The sequence below is a fragment of the Cephus cinctus genome, unplaced genomic scaffold (genome assembly GCF_000341935.2).
Source record: "Cephus cinctus unplaced genomic scaffold, Ccin1 Ccin1_scaffold0330, whole genome shotgun sequence".
NCBI lineage: Eukaryota > Metazoa > Arthropoda > Insecta > Hymenoptera > Cephidae > Cephus > Cephus cinctus.
In genome coordinates, this window is record NW_014333027.1 from 105,939 (window position 1) to 130,789 (window position 24,851).

The following is a 24,851-nucleotide window of genomic DNA, read 5'->3' on the forward strand; positions in this document are numbered from 1 at the left end:
AGACCATAAAATATCGAAAATTCTTTTAAAATGAGTGATGAATGAAGTTGCTCATTTCAATAGCGTCTTTTTATCTTTTATTATCACCCAACTGTCAAAACCTAATTGTTTAGCAAATTAGTAAATACTAACCTCGACGTTTCGTGCAGTTGTTCAGGTATCCGATGTCGAAGGTGTCCTTAAAAATTACTTTCTTATCGAGAACATAACGGATCATCAATATTTTGAATACCGAATTCGCAAAGAAAATCTTCGTAATACTATATAAAGGAAATCCGCAGAGAATAAATTCAAAGTAAACGCAACAAGACAATGGAGCACAATAGAATTCAAAAATTGTTATTGTCAGAGTACTGCGAATTCTCTGATCGCATTCTTGTTGAATCTCCATTTGCGGAAACGACGCGCGAGGGACGCGGCCTGCGGGAAGTCGCCCTGGGCTTGACACCAACGAAATTGGTTATCGCTGCGGACGTCATCGGCAGGAACATAAGTTTCTTATGCCCCCCAGATTTGGATCCCAGCATAGAGAGTTTCGAACTCGTATCGGTGTTCCCGTTAGAATATGTGATCCTGAGTGTTTTTCGAAGAAGACGCAGAAAAACATTGAAGGCAAGGTATACTCCCTAACTGATCAAGTAAGGAGTAGAGGTCCTAAGCTAAATTTAAGGAATTTTCAGGTTTGTAGATGGCAGAGCAAACTACTACGAGTTAGGTGGAATGGAGAAGAAAACCATGTTCTGGAAACTTTGGTGCGACCGTATACGAGAGCTCATGATAAGGAAAGAAAATGGAAGCTCCCTGTCAGAAACTACAGCAGCTAGCTCCTCGAGTAACAGCACTCTGTATTTGCTTTCTTCTGGAATAGAATTAGACGCTGCGAAACAATCTCGTGGAGATAAAAGCGTTTGTAGGGTATGGGCTCATTACGGAGGTGCTGGTGATGCCATAGTATCATCTTGGCCTAGGAAAGATCTCTATCTTGGACCATCTTACAATGAGTTGAATAATGGTCGCTACACACCAGTGCCAATAAGATTTGCTGACGCCAGTCTAGACGATCTACGATATGAACTGGATGATCGTTCACCGATGACCATCTCAAAGAAAGCCTGTTATAGTTGGCCAGTAGATCAGAACTTCCGGCAGGCTAGGAGAAATCAGCGGATGGGTGGACTCTGTGATGTTCTGTTCACTAGAGAAGGCCATGCTACAAAAACTCATTTAGAGTCGGTAACATTTCAGGGTGACTGCATGAAAAATGAGGACCCTGATGATTACAGTTCTAAGATAATAAAATCACAGAGTCCGGAAACGAAAAAACTTGAGAAGCCTTTGAATAAATGGCAAAAGAGAGTGATTCGTTCGAACGAGAAAGTCGTGAATTTAGCGCCAAAATTATCAAGGTTTGGTTTTGGAATAAGCGAAAAGTGCAGATCTGGACTGTACCTACAACCGTGCAGTGGTGATCAACCTTCTTTGAAACCAGCATACACCCTGCTGAATCCTTACAAAATGATCGAAGGCGGTGTTTCCCTATGGGAGGGTGCATCGAGGCAGAGGAAAGTCTCCAAGAGATACAAACATTTCAGAAGATACGGTCTGTCGACAGCGCCTCATTTTTTACATGCTCTTGGACCCTGGTCTGTGCAACCTGGTGAACGTGAATCGGTTCAAACACGACGAGTCCTAAGCGCTGTTAATATTCGTCGTCAGGCAGCAGATCCTGAATTACGTCTTCCCGTATCGAGACGTCAACTGGCTGCCAGTGTTTCCACCACTGCTTTAGAGCCTGGAAGATGTGGAGCCATGGGAACCGCTACAAGAGGGCGTGTAGTTCTCTTCTGGACACCAGAGTACTGGTACCGGCCACGAGCCGCGACTGCAGCTTATAGAGAACTTAGACAACATCTAGCTCTTCTACGTGAGTTTAGATCGTCTAAGGAGGATCGAGGAATCAAACGTAAATTCTTCAGTAAGCGAAAAAGAACTCCAGTTCAAAGTGAATCCAGGGATTCTACAGTGTTTGAGGAAAAATCAGGTAAGATTTTAGGACGCATTTTTTCTTCGACCATAACCAGAAAGCCGCGTAAAGATCAGGAGTCTAAGGACAGTACCACTAGTCAACTACGTAGATTACTCAGAATGGACATGAGGATCACTGCCTGGGATCTGAACAGCAGTACCATAGCTAAACAGCTCACGTTAATAGACCGAGACCTATTCCTTCGTATACCAGCATTAGAAATAGAAATACTGATGTTCCAAAGATCTTCGCGAAACGCACCAAATTTCGGTGCTTGGATAGCGTTCAGTCATCGGATATCCTGTTTAACAGCAAGCGAGATCCTCGCCGTGAAGAAGATAGACATGCGCGCGAGGATGATATCAAGGATGATAAATGCTGCTAAAAAATGTCACGATTTTGGCAACTTTCATTCTTGCCGCTCGATTCTCGCTGGATTACAATCACCACCAATCTATAGATTGAGGAACACTTGGTCCTACCTCCGTGTGCATCATGCCATCAGGTACGAGTCTTTGGAGCAGCTTTGCAAGATTTACAAAAGTCCAGAGACACGTACCTATCGTAGAGCCTGGAGCAGAGCAGAGTGCTGTCCGCCATATATACCATATATAGGTGATCTGCTTATCAGACTCCTTGATACAAATTGGAAAAATCGTTTAAAGTCTAATCCAAAATCGTTTAACCGAAACACCTCAAGATCCTCCACTAACCAGTATAAAGCCTTCTTGAATAACAAAAATACGAAATGCCAGTTGGATTGTCCTAATTCAAAAATTGACAATGAACACGATGTATCAATTAATAAACAAAAATCCAGTTTAGTCAGACGCATTTTGTCTGCAGCCATGACAAGAATCGGTTACAGAAGAATGGAATCCCTCGGTTCATCTTCTGCAAACGATTCAGCGTGGACGTATAAGCAGAAAAGTTTAGCAAGGAAGGTCTACAATCATTGGCGTAGCTACGTCCTGGAACGTAAGATTCTATCCGAGGTTGAGACTAGGCACCAAGGAATGGATCCTAGAAAAAAAATAGTCCTGGATGTCGCATCTTGGCTTGGCGACTGTCAAAGAGCGGCGCAGGGTTACGACTTCTCAGGACACTCCTTGGCCTGGGAATTCCTCTTGAAAGCCAGATACAAGGAGGACAGAGAGAACTTCTTTACAAGTCTCAAACTGGAACCGTACCGAACTACTTGATACTTTTTACAATTAAGACTTGAGATTTTTCTTATTAATCGATCAATAAAATTTGATTGATCATGATACCAATCCCTTACAGTCCTCTCTGGACTGGTATCACTATTAATATTTCTATAAGCATCTGGGCACACGCCTCACGATCTATCTACACATACTTGCTATACTTTATTCTTCTTATATTATACCTTTTAATAAAGGTTTACGCCAGCAATACTTGATATGAATTATATTTAGCAATAAATCAATCAAATTTAACAAATAATAACCGACAAAGTACTTTATATCCTTTTATTCAGAACATAGTGTATACAACGTCATCCTACCCTGGTATTTCTGTCTGTCGTGTGATTTTAATATTAAAATGAACGAGCCTAGATGCGAATTAAAACAAATACGATAACAGAGAGTCGTACAGTAAAGTCCGAAAGTATTCTTTAAAAGAATCAATATAAGTATATACAAACTATAACATTCGACAATCACCACTTTGAGTTTCCAGAAATAGAAAATTATACACGCAATATGGACGAATTAAACGCCTCGTCCGTCAGACCGAAACACTACCAAGACCTTTGGTCCTGACGGTGTGTCGAAACAAAAAAAAAAGGATATTTAATCGCAGACGAATCAGTCTTACTGTACATGCTGCCTATTTGTTCCATGATCATTTGCATCGCAACCAAATTTTCGTTGGTTCGAATCACACTTGAAAAGTCACTGGTCATTACAATAAACATTTTATACCGTTCAGATTGTCTAACGATAGCGCGAGCTACAGTTTCGCAAATTCAAGTAACAAAGTATTTATAATATACAATAAGAAATATTGAAAAAAATGAATAGAACTATCAATTGGTTTACTAATAAACAAGAAGAGCTTAATTAATACTATTAAATTAAATAAATATCCGGTTCTCCATACTTCTGTATTGAGTAGAACTTCTATCATGTTTCCTTTGGAATATTTTGTACCCAATACTTGGATCCAATTTGGACCAATGCAATTAGCTTTTATACGATGATCAAGAAAGTGGTTAAGTTTACATGCCGCCAGGTTTCGGAAGATTTGTGTCGTACGCCCTGATTACATCCGTCTGGGTCACAGAGCCACCTTCCTCTTGAGAGAACGCGAATCCATCTGATGCGACAGCATGCGCATTAGAAAAAAGTCATTGTGAATCGTTGAAAAGTCAGAAGCAGCCATTAATATTAAACATCCGTTAGGACGATGATTAGATTTCGAGAAAGGAGCATGCATCTTTAATATTGAAAAAACTCAGAGAATCGAATGATCCACTGACTGTTTTTTCGTTTTGTCAGTTTACGAACTCTTTCGAGTTAGCGTACTTATTCTTAGTTTCAAATACGCAGTGAGTCTACTTTATGCGTGTCTAAGCGCGTACTGAAAACCGTATGAAATGCTATAGTCGGTTCACGAGTTCAATTTAAAAATAATGAATTTCGTAGCGAATCGGACGTGACTATGCATAACTTCAGTCCCACGAAGTATGCACGTGCATGATTTTTGTATTTTGGGATATAAATTTATGTGATTTTATCGAAAGTCATGTGTTATTTGTTAATGGTTGGATTGTTTGCAAAATTTTAGAAAAATACATTAAACCCGTGGACTGACTATTATAAATCTAGGTTAATTATGAAACTGGTTGATAATTGTGATATATGTACAATGATAAGATTTCTCAGTACGAAAAGCAGCAGCATATGTGATCGAGGATAATTGACTGTGATCATAAAATATTATAGTTTAACCTTTGAAGCATACATTTTTCCTTATCCACGAGTTATGTATCTACTTGAAACTTGGTACTTCGGGAATTTTTAAGTCGTTGATTATGGAGCTGATCTCAAAATTCAAACATTCAAAGTGATTAGATTCCAAGGTGAGAAACGCCAAATTCAAAGTATAACTATTATAGAATTTTCTCGAAATTGAACTCTTCGGTGTTTTTTGAATCTCTGAATTCGAACCGGCAAAAAACATACTCGCTTTTGTACTTTGTAATATTATCCTCATATTCGAAACATTTTGTGTTTTTTTTAAATAATTTTATGTCACTTTTTGTATTTTTAATTTCGGAATTCTGAGCCCACATTTGTAATTGACTACTCCAAAGATCCCCCAGATACCGAGTTTTATCCAAATCACGTCACTTTTTGCACTTTGGTTTCAAATCAGAATTCAAATTAAATTAAATTAAAATTAATTCGCAACTCAAGATAGACGTTAGACATGCATGTGATATTTACATAAAAATGATTACATATTTACAAATCATTGTCAGTGGGTGACGCGCTGGGACAACAATGACTGGTTATCCTGTTCTTTGATTTCTATTCCTCAAGCACGTCACCCACCTGACTTAATACCACTTACGTGATAACTCCACCTCAACATTGGCTCTGGTCGCGGCGTTAGAGCGTCTGGTGAAAACACTTTTAACATTTTTCAGTAGCCTTGCTGTCTCCGTCAATCTGCAATTCGGTCATGTTCCTGTGTTTTTAAGAGATCCTTACCGAAACTCCCCAAGAGTCACGTGAAGGTACCCCCCATCGTATGAAATGCGTGGTCTCATCGCGTACGTCTTTTTATAAAATCCTGCGCGAAGAACGCGAACGGCTCGTTACACATTTTCATCGAGCGATTGTCAAACCGGTGACAATTGAATCTTTTTCGACGAACTCTCATTTTACCTGGGTGGTTTAGCGACAATAACAAAATGAAAACACTATATACACAGTTTGTACATTTACAGGTGCTTTACTAGGAGCTTTGTAGGTATACAAAACTACACCAGCTTTGGACTGGGACTTGAAGGTTCGTTAGCCTCAATATTCATTATTTCTCAATTTGACGTATTACTCACGATAACACAGGTATCGACAGCCGCAACGAAGAGATGCTTTCCTGTCCAAGTCCAAAGCTGGGGTAAGGTACAAGAATCTCGTGCGAGAACTATGTACAGTGCTGTTACAATAGTGACCAGACTGGCAGCTGAATCCAATCAAAAGGCACAGTCCATTGATTAAGGTTGACAAATATACCCTAGGGTATCTCAAAATGACAGGCATCAAGCGGATAAATTAGCTGCTGCTTTGGCACGGTATGATAAAAGCAGAACATCCAAGGAGCAGCTACATGCATGCACTTTCTATGCAGTTCGTAGCATCTTTACTAAAATCTGGAAGGTCTTATTCTAGATCATCACATTGCTACCTACTAGATCATTTATGAACGTTCTACTGGGGTACTTACACCTTGCGAGGTCGACGATGGCATGCACAGGCCTGCATGGGTTACCATGATTGTTAAAACATACCAAATACAACACATGGCATTAAACGGTCTCATTATCAAATTAATGGATGGTACACGTATCTCCTAGAATTATTCGTTAATGTTGTACTACTGTGCCAGGCCATTCAAATTCTCCAAGCATCAACTATTCAACCCTCATACTGGATATGACACATACGTTGTCCATCGTCATTGACCATTGTCCAATTATGAAAAATTGTTCAAAAATCTTAAAATTTGTTCAGGGTGATGATGCACCCCACTTTTGTATTTGCTTTGAAGACTTGTGTTGATAAGTACTTTTTTTTTTGGAAAAGTGGTTAAATTCATAGGATTGCTTATAAATTGATGGTTCTGAGTGAAAACTAAAATTTCATGTGATTTCATTGAAATTCGTAAAACAAAATTTCAGGCTGCTATGAGACGAAAAGTGTTAGTGCGGTAGTCGAGGTATTGAAAGCCCAAGAACTAGCTCAAGCTCTGGATGAATTATACTTTTTGGAAGGGAGCTTCACACATCCTACATAAACTTAAACTGCTTCTATTCCACTTTACAATGCTCTTTGAATTTTGAAAATCGCTTAATTTTTCAAATAGTTATAGTCAATTTTGTAAAAAATGTTATTTTTTCCTTTTTTTTTTATTTTATAACATTTTTTAAATTTTATTCTTAAAAAAAAATTGGTTTACGCCATTGTTTTCCATATTAAAATACAAAAAGAATACAGTACCCATTTATTAATTCACTGTTGACAGGAAAAGATTTTATCACATGAAAAGGTCGGGGTGCAATCGCACCCTATATTTGCCTGATTAGGTAGCGATAAAAGATATATGATTTCTAGGTATAAATAAGGCACACACTTTGATTGTCGATATTGCATCCGATGTAAATCGCCGCGTACTAATACCCAAGGAAAAAAAAATAGTTTGCAAAAGTCTTGTGTATAGCTTGAAAATCCCTTGAAACTGTAAAAAAAAACTTGCCACAAATTTTGTAAAAAGCTTTCAAACACTTGTTGTTAAAAGCAAGCATCCTGCAAGCTTTGAGAATAGTTTACCTTGTATTACCTTAGCGAATACTTGCGCCTAACCCTTGACTACATCTTTGACAGTTCCTTAGCAAAGACTTGCTTTTAAATCTTGCTTTTACTGTGCTTTTACCTTGGCAAACACCTGCTCCTAACACTTGGCTATTTCATTTTTTTTTCTTTTTTTTCATAATACTTAAAAATTACTGGTACAAGTTGTCTTTATTATTCACGTTTCTCATTATTTACGAAAATCTTTTCTTGAGGCTTTTCTTAATTCTTGATAACGGCCATTCAACAATCTTCAGTTCATCAAAATTTTACATTTATTTCTCAAAAAATCACTAGTGATCGGTAGCATTGCGGATAACATGTGCGTGCGTTTTAGGTATAAGGTCGCTGGCTTGAACCCCCCGGAGTTAGGTAGGAAAACTTAGTTCGAAGGAATAATTAAAGTACCAATGCCAAAAAGGTCACATGGGATAATAAATGAATTCCCGAGCAAAAAATATACATTCCTTAAATTAATAGTTGAGCCAATTACGTTTCGATTCACTTCACGAATTATTTTTCTCTGTATGAGCTGAATGCCAATCTTTTGCCTGTGCAAAATTTACTTTGTAATTACCCAATATCATACTATATTCGATATATGAATATTTTCACGCGTACAATACGAAGTGCCATTCGTATATGAAATGTAGAGCTATACCACTGGTTAGCATTTTGACTCTCTCTTGAAAAAAACCTTGACAGTCTTCTTGTTTCAATTTCCAAGCGTTTGAAAGCAAGCTCTCTGGAATCGTTATTACCAGCTTATTGCAAGGCAAATTTGTTTACTAGGATCGATACGGTTTATAAGACCTAGGCCATTTTAGAATCGAAGAACAGTATGCACAAATAACTAAGCATTTAAGATACGTATCTAGAAACCTTATTACTTAGACTAATATAAGTATGCATACTTCACTTAGATTGGGATATAGTTAAAAAAATAAGTAACAATAACATTAATAAATTAGCGGTACCAAAGAGCACAGCCCTAAGGTACTAAAAGTTATAGGAAAAAAAATAAATTCATACGTTTTGACGATTAACTAAATTATTAAGGCATTCATGTCGAAAATTAATCACAGTGACGAGTACACTGTAATACTGTAAATGACGTCGAGTAATCGGTATACTAATCGCATAAGTAATCGTTGGACTATAATACTTATATCTTTATCTGATTAATTGATTCAATTAGTAGTGATCTACCGTGCGTGATCTAATGAGAAATGATTAAATGAAAAAGTGCGTCTACGCGTTATCATTGCATTGATTTCGTTTTAAGTATACCCATTCTAACGTATGAATAATTGGCGGGGATTTGGAACCCGTGACTTGGATCTTGGGATAGACGGATTTCTGGGATGATTATTTAAACGGTAGGTGTATGGTCTGGACGATGCGGGAACCATGAACCACGTGCCACAAACAGGAACGGGAACATTCTCATCCTACTTCGTCTTCGTGATGGCCAGACCCGTAGCCGAATAAACCGCCATTTCCTTGAGCTCGATCTCCTGTTTCAATTTTGATGGTGTTGAATGAAGCGAATCTCATTTTACTTTATTTCTTTAACTTTTTGTTAGGATCTTAGTAATGAGTTTTGATAAGCATATCCAGAGTGTCTCAGAGTTAATGATTTCTATATGGTGACGTTAAACTTTGAATAATTCCAAATCCAGAAGCACTTGTCAGCTTTTTAAATTCTATTGTAGTTTGATTTTCGAGATATGCTAAGATTAAAATGAGCAATCAAGCGCACATTCATTGGTCATTTTCATTTTAGTATATCTTGAAAACGAAGCTGCAATTTCAAAAACTGATAGGACCTTTTAAATGCAAAACTCTTCAAAGTTGAACATCACGCTATAGAGTTCGTCAATTCTGGAACACCCTGCACCTTTGATCTTAATTCGAAGATGAGATGAGAATTTATCGTGATAAAGCAATACTGGAGCTAAGATCATTTATAAGTTAATTTTGTTTCTTTTTCATAGATTGTTTTCACAGTCACGAATGTCTATGGTATAACAGGAATATTGAAGGTAATATCAGGACACATTAAAAAGCCATGCATGTCAGATCAACCGCAGAGGAACTGGTAAAGGAAGGTGGCGACCACGTGTATATTTTGTATGTAACACAAAAATTTTAACAGCATCAACTCCCTCTAGAAAATTTATACTGATTCGGGAACGTCTCCAATGCCCACCGTACACAGTAGCTGTCAAATATGACATAAAAGACTGGGTCTTACTATACATGACTTCATAAGACTGGGCTTTCTTCTTTTACCAGTATCTCCACAAAATTGAAACTCGTTAGGATGATATACCTCTATAACATTTTTTAAGCTGCTCTCCCAACTTCATGCATCAGGGACACTGTCATAAGATTCATTATGACTTTTACATAACCATACGTATGCACATTGGCACTCAAACAATGATCGCTATATCCACCCAAAGTTAGTAACAAAATTATTAATTATAGCGTATAAAACGGAAATTGTGTCGTACCGTAACTATATCCGTTTTAATATCCCCCACAAACAATGAGATAAACGTAATGCACTTATTAGAAACAGTAACAAAAATTAATATAAAAGAATCCGTGCTGTGCTTTCTCCAGTGAATTGTTAGATGAGACGATAAGCGATATCATTTAAAATTTCAATGACTTACGAGCTCCTGTAATCTTGACTGTTGAATATATCACCAGGATCAGATTTTCGTATTTCTTGTTCCCTAGCTGCTTCCGTGACCGACTTCCACATTGTGTTTTTCACCCTATACCATTTGTAATCGTATCACTTGAATATCAGAATAAGACAAAAAAAAAACTTTTTCACACTCACGCCTTTGCTGTAACATCCAGAAGCAGCACTGCCGGTGGTATAAGAATTAGTCCCAGCCAGAATACGGGTGACGTGAAAAGCATTCTGTCATTGCCTAGCATAACAGCGCCAACGTTTAACGCAGGCCAAAAATTGCTGAAGGAAAGAAAAAAACGAAGGATGAATTGTAAATATTCACGACGAAAGTAAAAGCATTGCGGACACCTACCTGTACATGAGTATAAATAAGAACCATAATATAATAGAACCCCAAGTAGCTAAATGTGTAACCCACGTCCAAGAATTCGTGATGAGACCAGCCTTGCCGCATACAGTCACTACGACATACTGTTCCAGAATTAATTAATGTAACCACTTAATAAATTATAAATTGATTAGAGATTGCTATTAATCAATTGATTGACTTACTGTATAAACGACATTTCCTAGAACGAGATAACCACCGTCACGGCCGTTACTCCATATTACGTCTTGTTCCAATGCCAACAAGGGTAACCAATAGAGTAGTGACGAATGGACGAGAGCATTTATTATCCATACCCAAAATACCTAATTATACGATCGTCTTGTTATAAATAAAAATCTGCTCCTTAGATATATAAATTAGTTAAATCATATACATACTTTTATATTGAACATAGATTCTGCGGTGTTCCTAGTTGCGTATAATCTTGGATGGGCGAGATGTGTCTCTGCTGAACAGACCTTATCAAACAAGCCCATAGCCAATGGTGGTGCCGCAGTAAATACCTGTATTTTAAAGGAAAATATATATAAAACAAGACGAAAAAATGCATATGAGTGCATTTGAAATATGCTTATATATTTATCATATTTTAACTTACCACGTTGTAAAGACCAATGGACCACCTTTCGAACAGAATCTGACCGGACCAGCCGGAATAAATGGCAAACCATAATTCAATGACGTAAAGACAAATATTTTTATAAAACGAATATAAAATTAATTTGCACATTCTACTGTAGTTCCAAGAACCGTGTACGAGTAATAATCGTTTTAAGAAACGAAACTGCGCTATGGAATAATCCGAAGCACAAGCGGCTTGAAGTCCTTCCACTCCTGAAATACCTACGATTCAAATCAAAAATAAGTTTTATAGATCTTTTTTCATTTCTTACATAATGTGTAAGTAATTGGATTTTTTTTCTAACCAACACCGATATGGGCTTTTTGAATCATAGCTACGTCATTTGCCCCATCACCAATTGCGAGCGTCACGGCTTTTGTGTTACTTGTGATAAGATCAACGACCTGCAATGCTTTGTTACATTACTGACGTTGAATTTATTAATTGTGAATCTTATAAATAAATATTTAACTTAAAGAATAGATTACCTCAGCTTTCTGCATTGGAGAAACTCTACAGCAAATCACAACCTTGCAGGAAGTGCATAAATCTAGAAAATCTCTTCTGAGGTCACACGACAGTGCATATTTCAGACTGTTACCATCTATTACCAAGCCAACATCGTTTTGGCACCTCAAATCTTGTCCAAAATCTAAACAGTGCTGTATTATGACCTCCCGCGTTTTCTAAAAATCATGAACTATTATTAATATTCTATAAAAAGTCAACAGATCTGTATTATTTGGTATACTTACATCAAGCGAATACTCATTTACTATAATGAGAGGCATCGCTTGTGTAATAAGTCTGCAGGAGTAGCCAATATTAATTGCAGTTTCTTGTTTATCACCTGTTAAGACCCAGACGTTTATTGCAGCTTGCACTAAAGACTGTATTGTCTCTGGTACCTAAAAATGTGCAAATATATTATATCTGAATAGACAAAAATAGTCAAATTATTAAAAAATTAGACACCCCAAGAAGAAATTCATTATCTAATAAATTCTAATAAATTCGCATACCCCTTCCTGAAGTTGATCTTCTATCGCAGTGGCTCCCAATAAAGTTAACTTTGTCTCGATAAGATTTGCAGCATCCTCCAGTTTAGCTTCGCGATCCACCACGCTGATGGAAGCTTTGTGGTAAATTTCTCGCCACCACTACAAGATTAATCAAGAAAATAGCAGGAATCAAGAATAAACCATAGAAAATTTTACCTGATAACGATTTTCTGGAATGTCTGCAACTGCAAAACACAGAGTTCTCAGTCCTTCAGTAGCAAAACTCTCCAGGTGACTAAGGGTGCTCTCGCGAAAGTCATCTAGGCCTTCGTTATTAGGAACACTAGTGTTCCCAGGTCGTGACGCCAGTCTCTCATAGATAACTGAATCCGCACCCTTGCAGAACAGTTTGATCTTTCCTTCAGGAGTTCGCACTATTACTGACATTCTTTTTCTAGTAGATGTAAATTCGATTACGTTGAGAATTTCATAGCGCTGTGTTTCGCCGAGCGCCAAGATCTCTACATAAGATGGTGTGCGCGTGTTGAAAATATAGCCGAATTTTCGTGCACCATCCACAAGAGCTCTTTCATCTGATTGAAATATCATCAGAGAAATCATTGTCATTAGATACTGTACATAAATCCATGCAATAAATAAGAGATAATGAAATGTACCTGGAGATGCGGCATGATAAACAACACCCGTATCCAATTTTTCAGGAATAACTGTGTGACAAACCGACAGCATTACCATAAATTCATGTAAAATGGCAAATAAATTGAATGCTTTCATATCACTGATGCGAGAATTTTCGTCCTTAGATCTGCCTTTCATTATATCGTTAACCAATTCGCTGTTAGGTATTTGATCATTTATATTCTCTGCCGCAGGACTAGGCAAACTAATACATTGTATTATGATAAATACAATTGAAATGATATTTGAAGAGTTAAAGCATTGACTAACTTACTCGTATAATTTACCAGCGATCGAACATCGCTTAAACTCCATTACGTTCCGTGTGAGCGTACCAGTTTTATCTGTAAAAATATAGCTGACCATACCGAGCTCCTCGTTAAGATTGCTAGTGCGTGCCATCGCAGGCGTGTCTGTCTCTGCATGATACATCTCAATATCCATATTGATAAATGTTGCTTGGACAAAGCGCACCACTTCCAAAGTCACTTGCAGTGAGATTGGTATTAGATTATTGAATAGAATAATAAACGTCAGGAGATTAAAGGCAAAATTTTTGGTCATTGCCTCTGAAAATTTGTGAGAAGCTTAAATAAATTTCTTTCTTTTAAGTATCAATTTGCATATCTCTATATCTACTTAATTAAATATATTATTTACCATGCAGATCCAAGTACCAATGACCCTGTCGATTAGCATTGGTCCAAATGGCATTGAAGATCGTGGAAATGAGACACAGTAGGAGTAGTATAAAGAACAACATTAATATTTGCGTATTCGTTAAACGATCGAGTGTTGACCTTTTCAACGGCGCTGCACTTGTGTTATTGCGCATCAGTTTAGTATCGTGTCCCGTGTATATGACTACACCAAAGATCCATTTGGTGTTCCTCAACATGGCACCACGTAGCAACAGTTGATCAGGACCCAAGGACACGCTCCTATATAAAGCGCAGACGTAATTCCTCGAACCAGTTATGATAATAGTGAAATATCATTGAAACTCACTGCTTATTTGATTCACGTAGTACACCGTTGAATTCGTAAAGATGTCTATTTGGCGGTTCACATTGAATATTGCCGCGAAAATTCATCAATTCCGCAGTGTCCAATAAAACAGCAGTATCGGGAACAGCCTGCCTTATTTTCAGATTTGTCTCGCCATCTAGATTAGCCGTTTCGATGAAGGACATACCCTGCGGCTCAGAGGAGGAGAGCAGAATCAGATCAGCTGGGAAGAAATTATTGTTGTGGACCTATTTAAGGAATATGAATTCTGGTATATAAAATAAGTTATTTTCTGTTTCTGAAAGTTAAAGATATAACGAACCTTGACAACGTCACCAACTGCCACTGCATGCCACTGTATCCATTGCCAACGGCTATCTCTAAGTACTTCAACTTCTCGCATATTTATCTCGTCGTCGGCTCTGTGTCGTTTCTAAAACAATGGTGAATTTCTCAAGATTTCACTGAGAGAATGTACGTGTCGAAGAGGATATAAAGAATATTAAAGGCGAGCTACCTACAATGTCCTCGATGATCTCTTTCAAGGCGGATACACTCAGGATAAAGATCAGCGGTACAAGAGTTGTATATCGTCCAGTTGGTGATACGTCTGGTATTTGCTGATGAAAAAAGAAGCCAGTTTGAATTGTTTCCAAAGAATAATATTATTGAAGCGCGATATCACATATAACTTTACCTGCATAAGCGCGATGAAAAGGAAGAAGCAATTGCTGTAACGGCGAAATTGCTCGAACAAGAATGATGGTACGAACGTCAAGATGGAATATTTCGCTGTTGTTATGTGGTTATTTTTGTACTTGGCCGGTTGATGTGGTGCATTGACGAAGACAATCCTTTCGTCTTGATCCTCCTGAATATGAGGTGGAGTTTGACCCTCAACCTGGGATCCACCATTTTCGGCTCTGTTGGCACCAACTGTGACAGATGGACAAGGAGAAATTAATTATCAAGATATTCCTTTAGAACAATACGCTATTGAAGTATCGTCGACGGCGTCACGCCGCGGCTGCCACCTGAAACGATTGGATGCAATAGAGGATTTTGCGGATCTTCGGAATTCGAAACTTTAAACATGAAAAAGAGATTTACTAATTGCAAAAATTGTGCACGCTGTGTTTCATGCGTTCCGGAATACAATGAAACCAAGAATCCGGAGTTGCATTTTTATTTATTTTTGGGCCGTCAGTGGGAAGTGGAAAGGAAAAACAAATTGAACTCCGCAGCGCTTCTAACCTCGTAAGTAACTGATACATCAGTGGTTGATTTAATTTCATTTTATTCAGATTTATGCTTGGGGTATTTACTCAAATTTGTGAATGATTTATTATTTTTTACTATTATTTTGATAATTTTTTTATTATTGATAACATTAGGTTTACGGGGGACAGCTATGGACTCCGACTGTTCACAGAAGAACTTGCAGCTTACATTTTGCTGGGGGAGAAAAGTCGAATGACCCACCAAAAAAAGCATACCTATAATCCGACGACTTTCCTGCGGACTGTATTCGAACCTGCTTAAAGAACGACGACAGAACCGAAGGACGTATCAAATGTCAGAAGCTGAATACTCAACTTCAAAGGCTCTTCCACATAGTAATAATAGATCAATAATAATAATAATGACGACGCAAAGAAACCATTCAATTTTTCGCAGATCCGACAGATAAAAGCCCTAAAACTGAAGAATTTATGATTGAATCGGATATAAGCTCACGACTGAATACTGAAACTAAAACAAATTTTCTAGAGACTGAATTCTACGAATACACTTTAGACGTGTTGTCTTGCTGGCGGGACTCGTCTCGTATCGAGGCTTCGACGCAGGCAATAATTGCCATTACCAACAATTCAGTAGAAGAAAAAAAAACCTAACGTTCCAGCAGTAATCCTGAAATTGGCAATGAATGCTAGCATAGGTGCAGACAACGAAATGAACTCGGGATTTTTAGAATTTTAAGATGTAAAAAACAAAATGGACACGAAGCAACTCGGCTATGTGACACTAGTACATTAAGATACAAGTGCGGGAAGTTGGTGATTCCTGACGAGTGTGGTGTTAAACGTCACACGAGTAGGAATCACCAACCCGCATACGCCTATCATATACTATTTTTTTGCAATTCTTTTAAATTTTATCTTACCAAATTATCCTGGCTAACCAAAACTCTTTAGAAAGGTCTCTCCAAAAAAGAGAATTACTTCTTTATTTAATTAAAATGAAATTAGGTCTGAGTTTCGTAGCAGTGGGATCCATATTTAAATTGTCGAACGTAACTGCATCGAGCATATACCTCAGTACATTAAAAACGGTATTTACGAAAACACAGGCATGGATTTTTTGACCATCAAAGGAGGCAATAAAAAAACTATGCCTGTGGCGATTGCAAATTATCCGATTTCCCGAACGATAATTAATTGTACAGAGCTCCGTAACGACATTCCACCTGCAATAGAAGAACGGCCATGTATATATTTGAATTATAAAGGAGGTTTTATAACAAAGTATCTCGTCGCAATTAGCTTCTGCAGATTAATAAGATTTGCATTGAAAGATGAGTAAACGTGACCGAGCCCTTAATGGACCATCCACATCAAAGGCAAAGGCAAAGGCAGCGAGCAGCAGTCGGCGACTAATGGACAAAATGCTTTGGGTCTGAGTCATGACGTCACCGGCTCGATTCTGTTGGTTCATTGGTCACTGCTATGCTACACTTTCTGCACTTTTCAAAAAAGAACAAGTTCTCATTAGTTACTTAAAAATATCATCCAATAAAAATATGCATTTTTTGAAAAGTGCAGGTAACGAGAACAAACCTCTTAATTCTATTACAATTTAACGGAATCTGAATCGCGCCATCGACAGTATGTCCGCTAAATCACAAGGTGTCGAACAATCTGTAAAGATTATGTGACAAGCATCAATTTCGAGGAGAAGGATTTGAGGGATGTACGATTTTAAAAACACAAAATGCTTTTACGTTAATAATTCTTTTTATTAGTCCTATAATGGTCACACTGTTTGTTCTCTAAGGACAGAACTGCATAGGACATGAACAGACTGCCGCTACGTCCATATGACGTATATTCTAGCTTCTTTTGTGCTCTCCCATTGGCTGTGCGTCCGGCCAATCATACGTTGTCCTAGACGATGCCCGACGCGTCTGGAGGCGACTTAAGGTCTTGCATCATTGCTTTACGCGTGAGTTGAAATTTTTTAATTCACGAATCTCAATGTCTTTCCCAATGCACTCCCGTAGTTTCGTGGTATACCCCGTACTTGCGAAACGTGCTCCGTGCTCCCCATGTCGAGTGATTGACTTCCTTATTCAATTTATGCTTCAAGACACGCCAATCGAAGCCTTTGGGAGCTGAGCTACAATCGCCTGCAGAAGGTACGGTCCATCGTGGTAATTACGTCGCCGTACCTTTTCTCGCTTTGCCATGTGCGAGGGATGTAGGCAGTTCCTTACCTTCTCACCGAAGCGTTCATGGTAGATACAGAGTCCTTTCTGTGTCTTGTCTGTTCCTAGATCTTGAGCATGAACGGTTGGCTTTACCGCTGCCACGTCTATTGATGGCCTTTTCAATTGCTTCCAGGCGCTTGTTCAAGCTGGCGAAAGCTGACCATGCTGAGTCGAGGCTGCTATAGCCATCTTCTGGAACGGCGCATCTTCCAAAACGAGTAACGCATCTCCGACTCTGGGAGACTCTGTGGCCAGATTGTACCCAAAGCTTTGTCGTTAACTGGACAGTGTTTTCATCTCTCTTAGCATGTCTGAAGGGGTTTTATAGTTAATCTTCATTCCCATGAAGAGCTTGTGTAGCCGCTTTTCTTCTGACTCTGAAGCTCTATGAATAGGGGCTTGCTTTAGCGCACCATATCTGCCTTCCGCAGATGAAGCTTCTATGATGTTGACCACCTTCTGTAAAACTGTTTCGTCCAGATGACGGACAACCGCGCCGTATTCCATTGCATCAGCACGTAAGTTTTGAGCCTCGAACTCAGCTTCCAATTGTATAAATCGAAGTGAGAGTTGAGCGCGCCAGAAAGTTGATTATTTAAATCGGCGAAATTCGTTCGTTAGAATTTTCCAGGAGCTATGTAAACTGTCTGGAAAATTCGTGCACTCCGCATCGACCTCTTCATTCTCTACTGGTATTTTGAACGAAGGACTGCGATCGTTGGCTGGGCAATAACTTATTAACTCGATTCGGTTATCGTGGGTCGTTTCAGACCCAAGGCATTTTTCTTTTGTCTCATTACTCAGAATCCGTGTAGCCTGGAAATATCTATCCCCACCCTAAAAAAAACTTTAGGACTAGAGGACCCTCTGTGCTGAATTGCGTTTTCCCATTGACTGCCTGACCTTCGCAGTGAACGGGTCAAGTTTGCGTTGGATCTGAAATGACCGACGATAATTTTAACTTCGGTGCAAACTCGTTTTGAGCGTTTTTGAATTTTCATGAACTTTATGAATATTTTCGGAAAATTTTTCTTTTTTTGAGTCATATATTGATTTTTCAACTCTTATAGCATGACGCAGCGTACATTCCGTGAGAACGAACCAATGTTGCATCAAGTGTAGGTTGGCCATTTGCGAAGAACACCGTTACCCATATTGTAGAGACTGTTTGTAATTATAACTTGATAGAATTTAAGGCGTGAACATGACGTTATTTTTTTCTTTATGAATAAAACTTGTATACATCGAAATATATATAGTTATTTCTTGAAACTTAAAATTTCCTCTTTCGAAAAAAGCACTGATTGGCACCTCAAACTTAAGCATTACTTTTGTTCCCATCGAGTTCATGATTTTTTTTTTTTCGTAAAAATACGCTTCTTCAACTTTATAATGCAATTTGAAATATTCAAATATCTCGATTTGTTCAAAAGTTATGAATTTTTTACTAAATGTCTGCATTTCCGAGAGGTGAGTGTGTTTATCACTAAAAATAAAATATTTATTAACATTTTTTTGCAATCATTATGATGTGCCCTTAAAAGAGAAGTGTTCAAGAGTGTACAGGAATTTTACCAGATTTTTTTATTGATAGTTGAGCGTTTTAATATGCCTTGGGTCTGAAACGACCCACGATAACCTGAGAAGGTGCCAAAAAAAAGCTATAACCTGATCGGGTTAAACTGAACCAATCCGAAAAGCTTATTCATCACTTGATCATTTTTGAATCATAACAAGGCTACTGATCAATAACGCTCTGGAAGTTACGTCATTGGCAGTGACCTCGGAATGTATTATGAGACTTCACGTTCATTAATATTCTCAAATTGGTTCACCTAATATTGACCCCCTATTGGCAAATTGATCATGCTCTCAATTCGATGGTACATATTATAATGATTAACAATACTAAAATCGTAATGGAACAGCTGGGAGTTATTATGAGAACTTTATTCTGAACTATGCTGCATATTTATTTTATCTAAATGATCTAACATTGGTATTTACGTTGCAGACAAACAAAGCACTCTATAAAAGCATCTATAATTCTCGTATACTATCTAGAATAACAGTGCACAGAACAAGGACAATGCGTCAGCGTGTCTCTATTTACAATGGCAAAGTTTTTAAATAACAATTAACAGAAAAGAAAACAAAAGAAAAACGTTAATTTTTAATAGCTGTTTCTTGAATCCCCTTGCGATTCCATTTCATAATACTTCAATAGTATTTACCTTGATTAACTCTCAAGGGAATTATAAATAAATATATGTGAACATAACTAGATAAGACAATACATATTACACGTAACGCAATTTCTCCAATTGGTCTAAATCGAATCAACTTACGATTATGCGCGTGCATATAAAGATTCAGCCGGGATCTCAGTACGTTGAACCGCTGCACCACAGTCTCACTAGCGAATTCCATTTCGAATGTTCTTTGCGAAGGACCAGTTCAATTAGGTTCGTTTAATTTCGACCGAGTACACTGATAGCACGCCAGGCTTATACATTCCATAATGATAACTGATCAAATAGTGTCACAATCACGAAATATTCAACTGTAGCGTAAAGGTACAAAAAAAAAGTCCAACAGTTTCCAAATTTATTTTATACCGAGAAGAAACAACCGATGAACTCCTAAAGGTATCAAACTTATTAAAAGAATTGTTATCCATTGAAAGTAATTGCCGTTTGATAAGATTGATCAGACTATCTAGCCAGTGCGTATAAACTCGAGGAATCCCAATCAGTTGTTCGAAGGTTTCTATTAGGATTAAAAGGCGTGACCGATGTACGCAAGTCAACGATAATAAAGTGACGTCACTAAACAATGACCATTCTTACTCAGAAATGATTTCTAATCCGTCAGTGAAATGCTACAATTAATGTGTTTAATAATTTCAACAGTATCAAGTTACAAGTATCTTCGATAAAATTTGAGCCTATACTGAAGTTGATTATGAAAGACTTGAATATTTCCATCTTATAGCTGAACAAATATTAAATGAAACATCCATGCTCTAGCACCGTAGTAGAGTGATTAGTTAACAGTTCCGAAATGTGTTTAGTTATTGAGAAAAACAAGACAACGGGCTCGCAGTTGGTGTCAGACGCAGCGTTGATCGGATAACGATCGTAGGAACGTCGAGTTTACGTCACTACGTAGAGCCGTTCGTGTGGCGCCACACCCCGTTGAGAACGCATGGTACTTTTTGGTACGATAACCCACTGACTAGAAACACGTGTATCAGCAGAAACACACGAGGAACACACTCACTCACTTCAAACGCCATTGACGATTCTCATACACGTACAAATTATGAAAACTAACGACACAACGTCCTCAAAGCGACCCGCCCTCTGGACGGCCATTTCCGAAACTACGATGCACGAAATTACTGATGTCTCCTCTCGCGGGAGATTTGACTACGACGTTATTATTTCTCGGGGTTCGTACCCATACACATAGCTGTGTATACATTAGTTCTTCACCGACAACCACAAATTTATTTCTTCATTCTCACCGACTCGTACCATTTGAATATTTTTCTGTTCGATTACTTTTTCCGAATGGCGATTAAGCTCACGTCTTCACTGCATTTGTTGCCCTTTCGATTGGCAGGGACGACAAGGAGAATCAGGAAGGCGTACGGTATACGAAATACGGTAAAGAGTTGGTGGGTACGATCGTTTGGCCTTGTATGTATGTCTACATATACAAGAGCAGGCAGAGGGACGCATGCGCCCAGCAAAGGCAACAAGTTGATGCCTTAACAACGCGGTGCTGAACTCTATTGGACCTGGACGATAATGTGCGCCCATAGTATTGTCGATAAAAATATTACCGTGGCACACAAACACGAAGCCAGGGATACCCCCTTGGACATCCGCTCGACGTCAATATAATTGATACACAGAATATATGTAACGTATAATAACAATTGTTTTCCATTTAACTTATCCCCAAATTAAATGAAAACACAAGCACCCGTGCAAAGCGATTCCATACATTCGGAGGACAAAATATTAATTCGGCGCCATTGGTGTTTACGCGGAATTGCTGACTGCTGGTTATATACGACCAACTCTCTATAGAATACTTATATTTTATTATTGATTAATCGGAGGCCGCCGAGGGTAACTTTGATCTTTTTATCACTAGGAAACGCTAAAAGCTTACTTTCTCTTGACTTATGTGACATCTTCACGGACACAAGACACGGGTAAGATAATCAACACAGCCTATAAGCTTTTTACAAGGAGATGAGAAACTACGTGTGGATCAATTAGAACAGTGCAAAATTGTATTAATGGCCGTGGACTATAATTCACCGCGTGATGAGTAAAGGTGATATTCTACTTAACACTGCGAATTATCAAGAACCCACGAATAGAAAACGTACAACACATGCAACTGTGTCCATTCGTCAGAGGTCATTGTCATTATGTCAATAGTGATGAAAGCATCGTCGCCAGTCGACACAGTACACTAATCTCGCTCTTTCGCACCCTCCCGCCGGCCTCTCACCTTCAGTTTCTTTCTACTCCACAAGACTAATAAAACTAACAAAGTATTCCCAAGTACTCGCTAACAATCTATCTCTTGTAGTAACAGTTTTTCCTTTTCGCGTGAGTTCAATTGCCATCACTAGAAATATTAACACGGTTAAGAGGGCCCTCCGCGTTTGCCAGTATACCCAGGAAGTCGTTGTGGCTCGTAGTCGTAATTAAAGGAGCACCAAATATAAACATACATTCCCAGCTACGAACCTCGACGACGCCGATAATTGCATAAATCTTTACTGTAGGATCCGCGCCAAAGGAAGAATCAAAGTGTCAAGATCCTCAAAATTGGCACACGGACAAGAACGGAAACGGAAAAGATTCGTCGCACTTTGGAATGTGCCAGAAGCTCGTGAGAAAATTCACAGAGGATTCTGTGAACCCACCTGGTGCTGCTATCTCGCCGGGCTCAGTTTCCTGAAGTTCGATGTGTTCCCGTGTCCTTCTTCGGCCACGATTAAGACGTTGCAAACGTGCACCGATATTATCGACGTTATCGATGTCACCCAGATCAATGGGACTACCGATGATATAAGGCCCAATAGCTTCGATGGAGTCAGTGACCTGCTCCTCGGGTTCTCCGCTGACGGGACCATCCTGACTCGAGTTCTCGTTATGAAGATTGTTCTGCAAGGGCGTGCCATCCATATGAGGGATCGAGGGAAGATCCGGAGGAGTGAACGGTCGCAACGGGCCAGTGTTTGGTACCCGGGGGTCCGCCCTGGGCGACGGTTGCATCTGTCGAGCTGGGGCCTGAAACAGTATACTTATAAGAGTTCGACCAGTAGCAGGTATTCCTCTAACATGCTATGTAAACCGAGAGGATAATCGATTCAGTAATGTTAACACTTATGATTAATCGAGTGAAGTAATATACCGAGCAATATGTATTTTTCACTAAGGGATGTAACCGTTACGTAATATGTATACTTTATACGTATTACATCACTGAGTGTAAAATCATAACATTGCCGATACATAAAGATATGTAAATATTACTTTGTGTCTTGCTAACTAAATTTTCAAGGGTTCTATGCGCAAGCCAGATGCAGTGTAATACGGAATATTTTCAAGCAACGTTAAGCCTGTAAGAAGGGACTACCTCTCTTTGATTTGCATTGCATGTAAGCACGGTCGCTTTAACTAATTAGCTTTATCTTGGTGTTGTGTACTGTTATTCCGTTGTGATCTGTAGCGTAATCTTACAAAAGTTTACATACTTCCTTTTCAAGGAAAAGTACAAAAGTTTTGAGAAATAATAATTAAATTGTGGATAATATATATCGTATCACTGTTAAAGACCCACAAGGGATAACGGACTAAGGCATTCTCGAATACGATAAGATATATTGTTACGTGCCACGTATACGGCCGTGTGCACCACCTTATATGCAAACGTCGATTACATCTCCACTGTGACCGATAGAGGGACTGGTGTTGAGGACACTGGATGTTATTTGTAAAATCTTTTTGCCTTTGTCTTTTAGTATATGTCATAAATGTATCTATGTATATGGCTGCGTGTTCGGCAAGCGTTAAAGGTCGGCGTATCACACTGCACGACAACCTCGACATTGTCGCTCACTTTGTGTACACGAAAAATGGACGCTTTTCTAAACAAGAATATGTATACAGTAGAACCTCGATTATCCGAGTTATTGCAAACCGACCCTGGTAACCCGAATAATAAAAAAAACTTGTATAATACAGATGCAATTTTGTATGAAAATAATAGTACGATTTATGTAGTTAGGCACGACTAGTCGTATCTACTACGAACGAGTTATTGAATACAGGTCGCACATAACAATGCACGTCTTCACAAACTCTGAATAATACGGACTACCCACCTGCTGTAGCTCGGATAACAACGCAGGCTCACGCGAATAGCACGCGAGTTCGAATGAAGCAAACTCGAATAATCCGGGTTCTATTGGTCTCGTATCAGCAGGTCATTCTTATTGTGAAATTCGGAAAAAAAACACTCTCGCTAGATGTCTCGTCGGACGCGTTCAGGGCGGCTACCTAATCAAATGTTTAATTTTCCTGTTAACCGGGTCTATAACGTTTAATTAATGCGAATCGTGTGTGTCTTTGCTCTTAGAAATAATTATTTTCCTCTTCAAGCGATAAAAGGGTAACGGAAATCATTATCAAACTATTGGATTATGCTTAAAGAGATTCTTTTTGTATGTAGCAGTATATAAACTTGACAAGAATATGTTCTTATGTTACTATTTTTTTGTAAGTTTTTCATTCATGAATTTCGCCATTTTAAAAACAGTCAGAACATCTACTAGTACTTTTAGGGATATGAAGCCAAGAAATGACAAATAAAATTTTTAAGACGGATCTTCTGTGAGTATCGATCACATTTCTTGTGCGTTGATATTTGGAATTATTTTAAAGATTTGCTGTCCAATGATAGAATTTACATGAAGGCATAAAAATAGTGTACGTTGAACCTTTCTTTAATATTCTTAATTTACCCAGCGTGTAACGAATATATACCCAAAGTAAATGGACACAATAAAAATTAAAGCACGTGCCACTATGCCATTGATGCGCCTAGTCTAGTTAAACACTTAATCCATTTCTTCTTAATTTGAAGAATACTACGGCTTGATAACTCATTACTCTCATTAAAAGACATTAAGGATATTTGTGCCGAACATGCGGGAGAGGGATGAGAGAGATGGGCTGCGCCGAATGCGTTAAGCATACGAGAGA

At 38.4% G+C, this 24,851-nt stretch overlaps 2 protein-coding genes across 19 annotated transcripts in view; one reads left to right on the top strand and one right to left on the bottom strand.

Moving 5' to 3' along the window:
• The first annotated feature begins 25 nt into the window (after window positions 1-25).
• On the top strand, window positions 26-22,542 carry LOC107266817. 7 transcript variants are annotated; one of them, XM_025083985.1, is made up of 3 exons: window positions 26-617; window positions 681-2,041; window positions 22,367-22,542. In XM_025083985.1, exons 1-3 carry the CDS (start codon window positions 313-315, stop codon window positions 22,540-22,542), a joined length of 1,842 nt encoding a protein of 613 aa, XP_024939753.1. In that variant the 5' UTR covers window positions 26-312. The 7 variants fall into 7 exon arrangements, 3 of the variants coding, with proteins under 3 accessions (XP_024939753.1, XP_024939751.1, XP_024939752.1); XM_025083983.1 differs by lacking the exon at window positions 22,367-22,542 and adding an exon at window positions 2,339-3,450; XM_025083984.1 differs by lacking the exon at window positions 22,367-22,542 and adding an exon at window positions 2,339-3,449 and having other exon boundaries at window positions 485-612.
• Window positions 3,506-24,851, bottom strand: part of LOC107266829 (probable phospholipid-transporting ATPase IA) — a 34,012-nt gene continuing 12,666 nt past the window's right edge. For 3 of the 12 annotated variants that reach the window (XM_025083972.1, XM_025083974.1, XM_025083973.1), the window contains exons 2-22: window positions 22,508-22,874; window positions 14,764-15,002; window positions 14,588-14,686; window positions 14,389-14,499; window positions 14,067-14,314; window positions 13,719-13,999; window positions 13,333-13,645; window positions 13,037-13,263; window positions 12,576-12,952; window positions 12,381-12,518; window positions 12,114-12,266; window positions 11,847-12,044; window positions 11,663-11,762; window positions 11,335-11,579; window positions 11,114-11,239; window positions 10,898-11,038; window positions 10,698-10,816; window positions 10,490-10,624; window positions 10,317-10,421; window positions 5,630-5,727; window positions 3,506-4,369 (exon numbers count right to left, since the gene is read on the bottom strand). In XM_025083972.1, coding sequence (XP_024939740.1) covers window positions 4,272-4,369; window positions 5,630-5,727; window positions 10,317-10,421; window positions 10,490-10,624; window positions 10,698-10,816; window positions 10,898-11,038; window positions 11,114-11,239; window positions 11,335-11,579; window positions 11,663-11,762; window positions 11,847-12,044; window positions 12,114-12,266; window positions 12,381-12,518; window positions 12,576-12,952; window positions 13,037-13,263; window positions 13,333-13,645; window positions 13,719-13,999; window positions 14,067-14,314; window positions 14,389-14,499; window positions 14,588-14,686; window positions 14,764-15,002; window positions 22,508-22,859 — 3,903 coding nt within the window. In that variant the 5' untranslated portion in view covers window positions 22,860-22,874 and the 3' untranslated portion in view covers window positions 3,506-4,271. The other 9 variants (XM_025083981.1, XM_025083979.1, XM_015737727.2 and 6 more) reach the window with 9 other exon arrangements.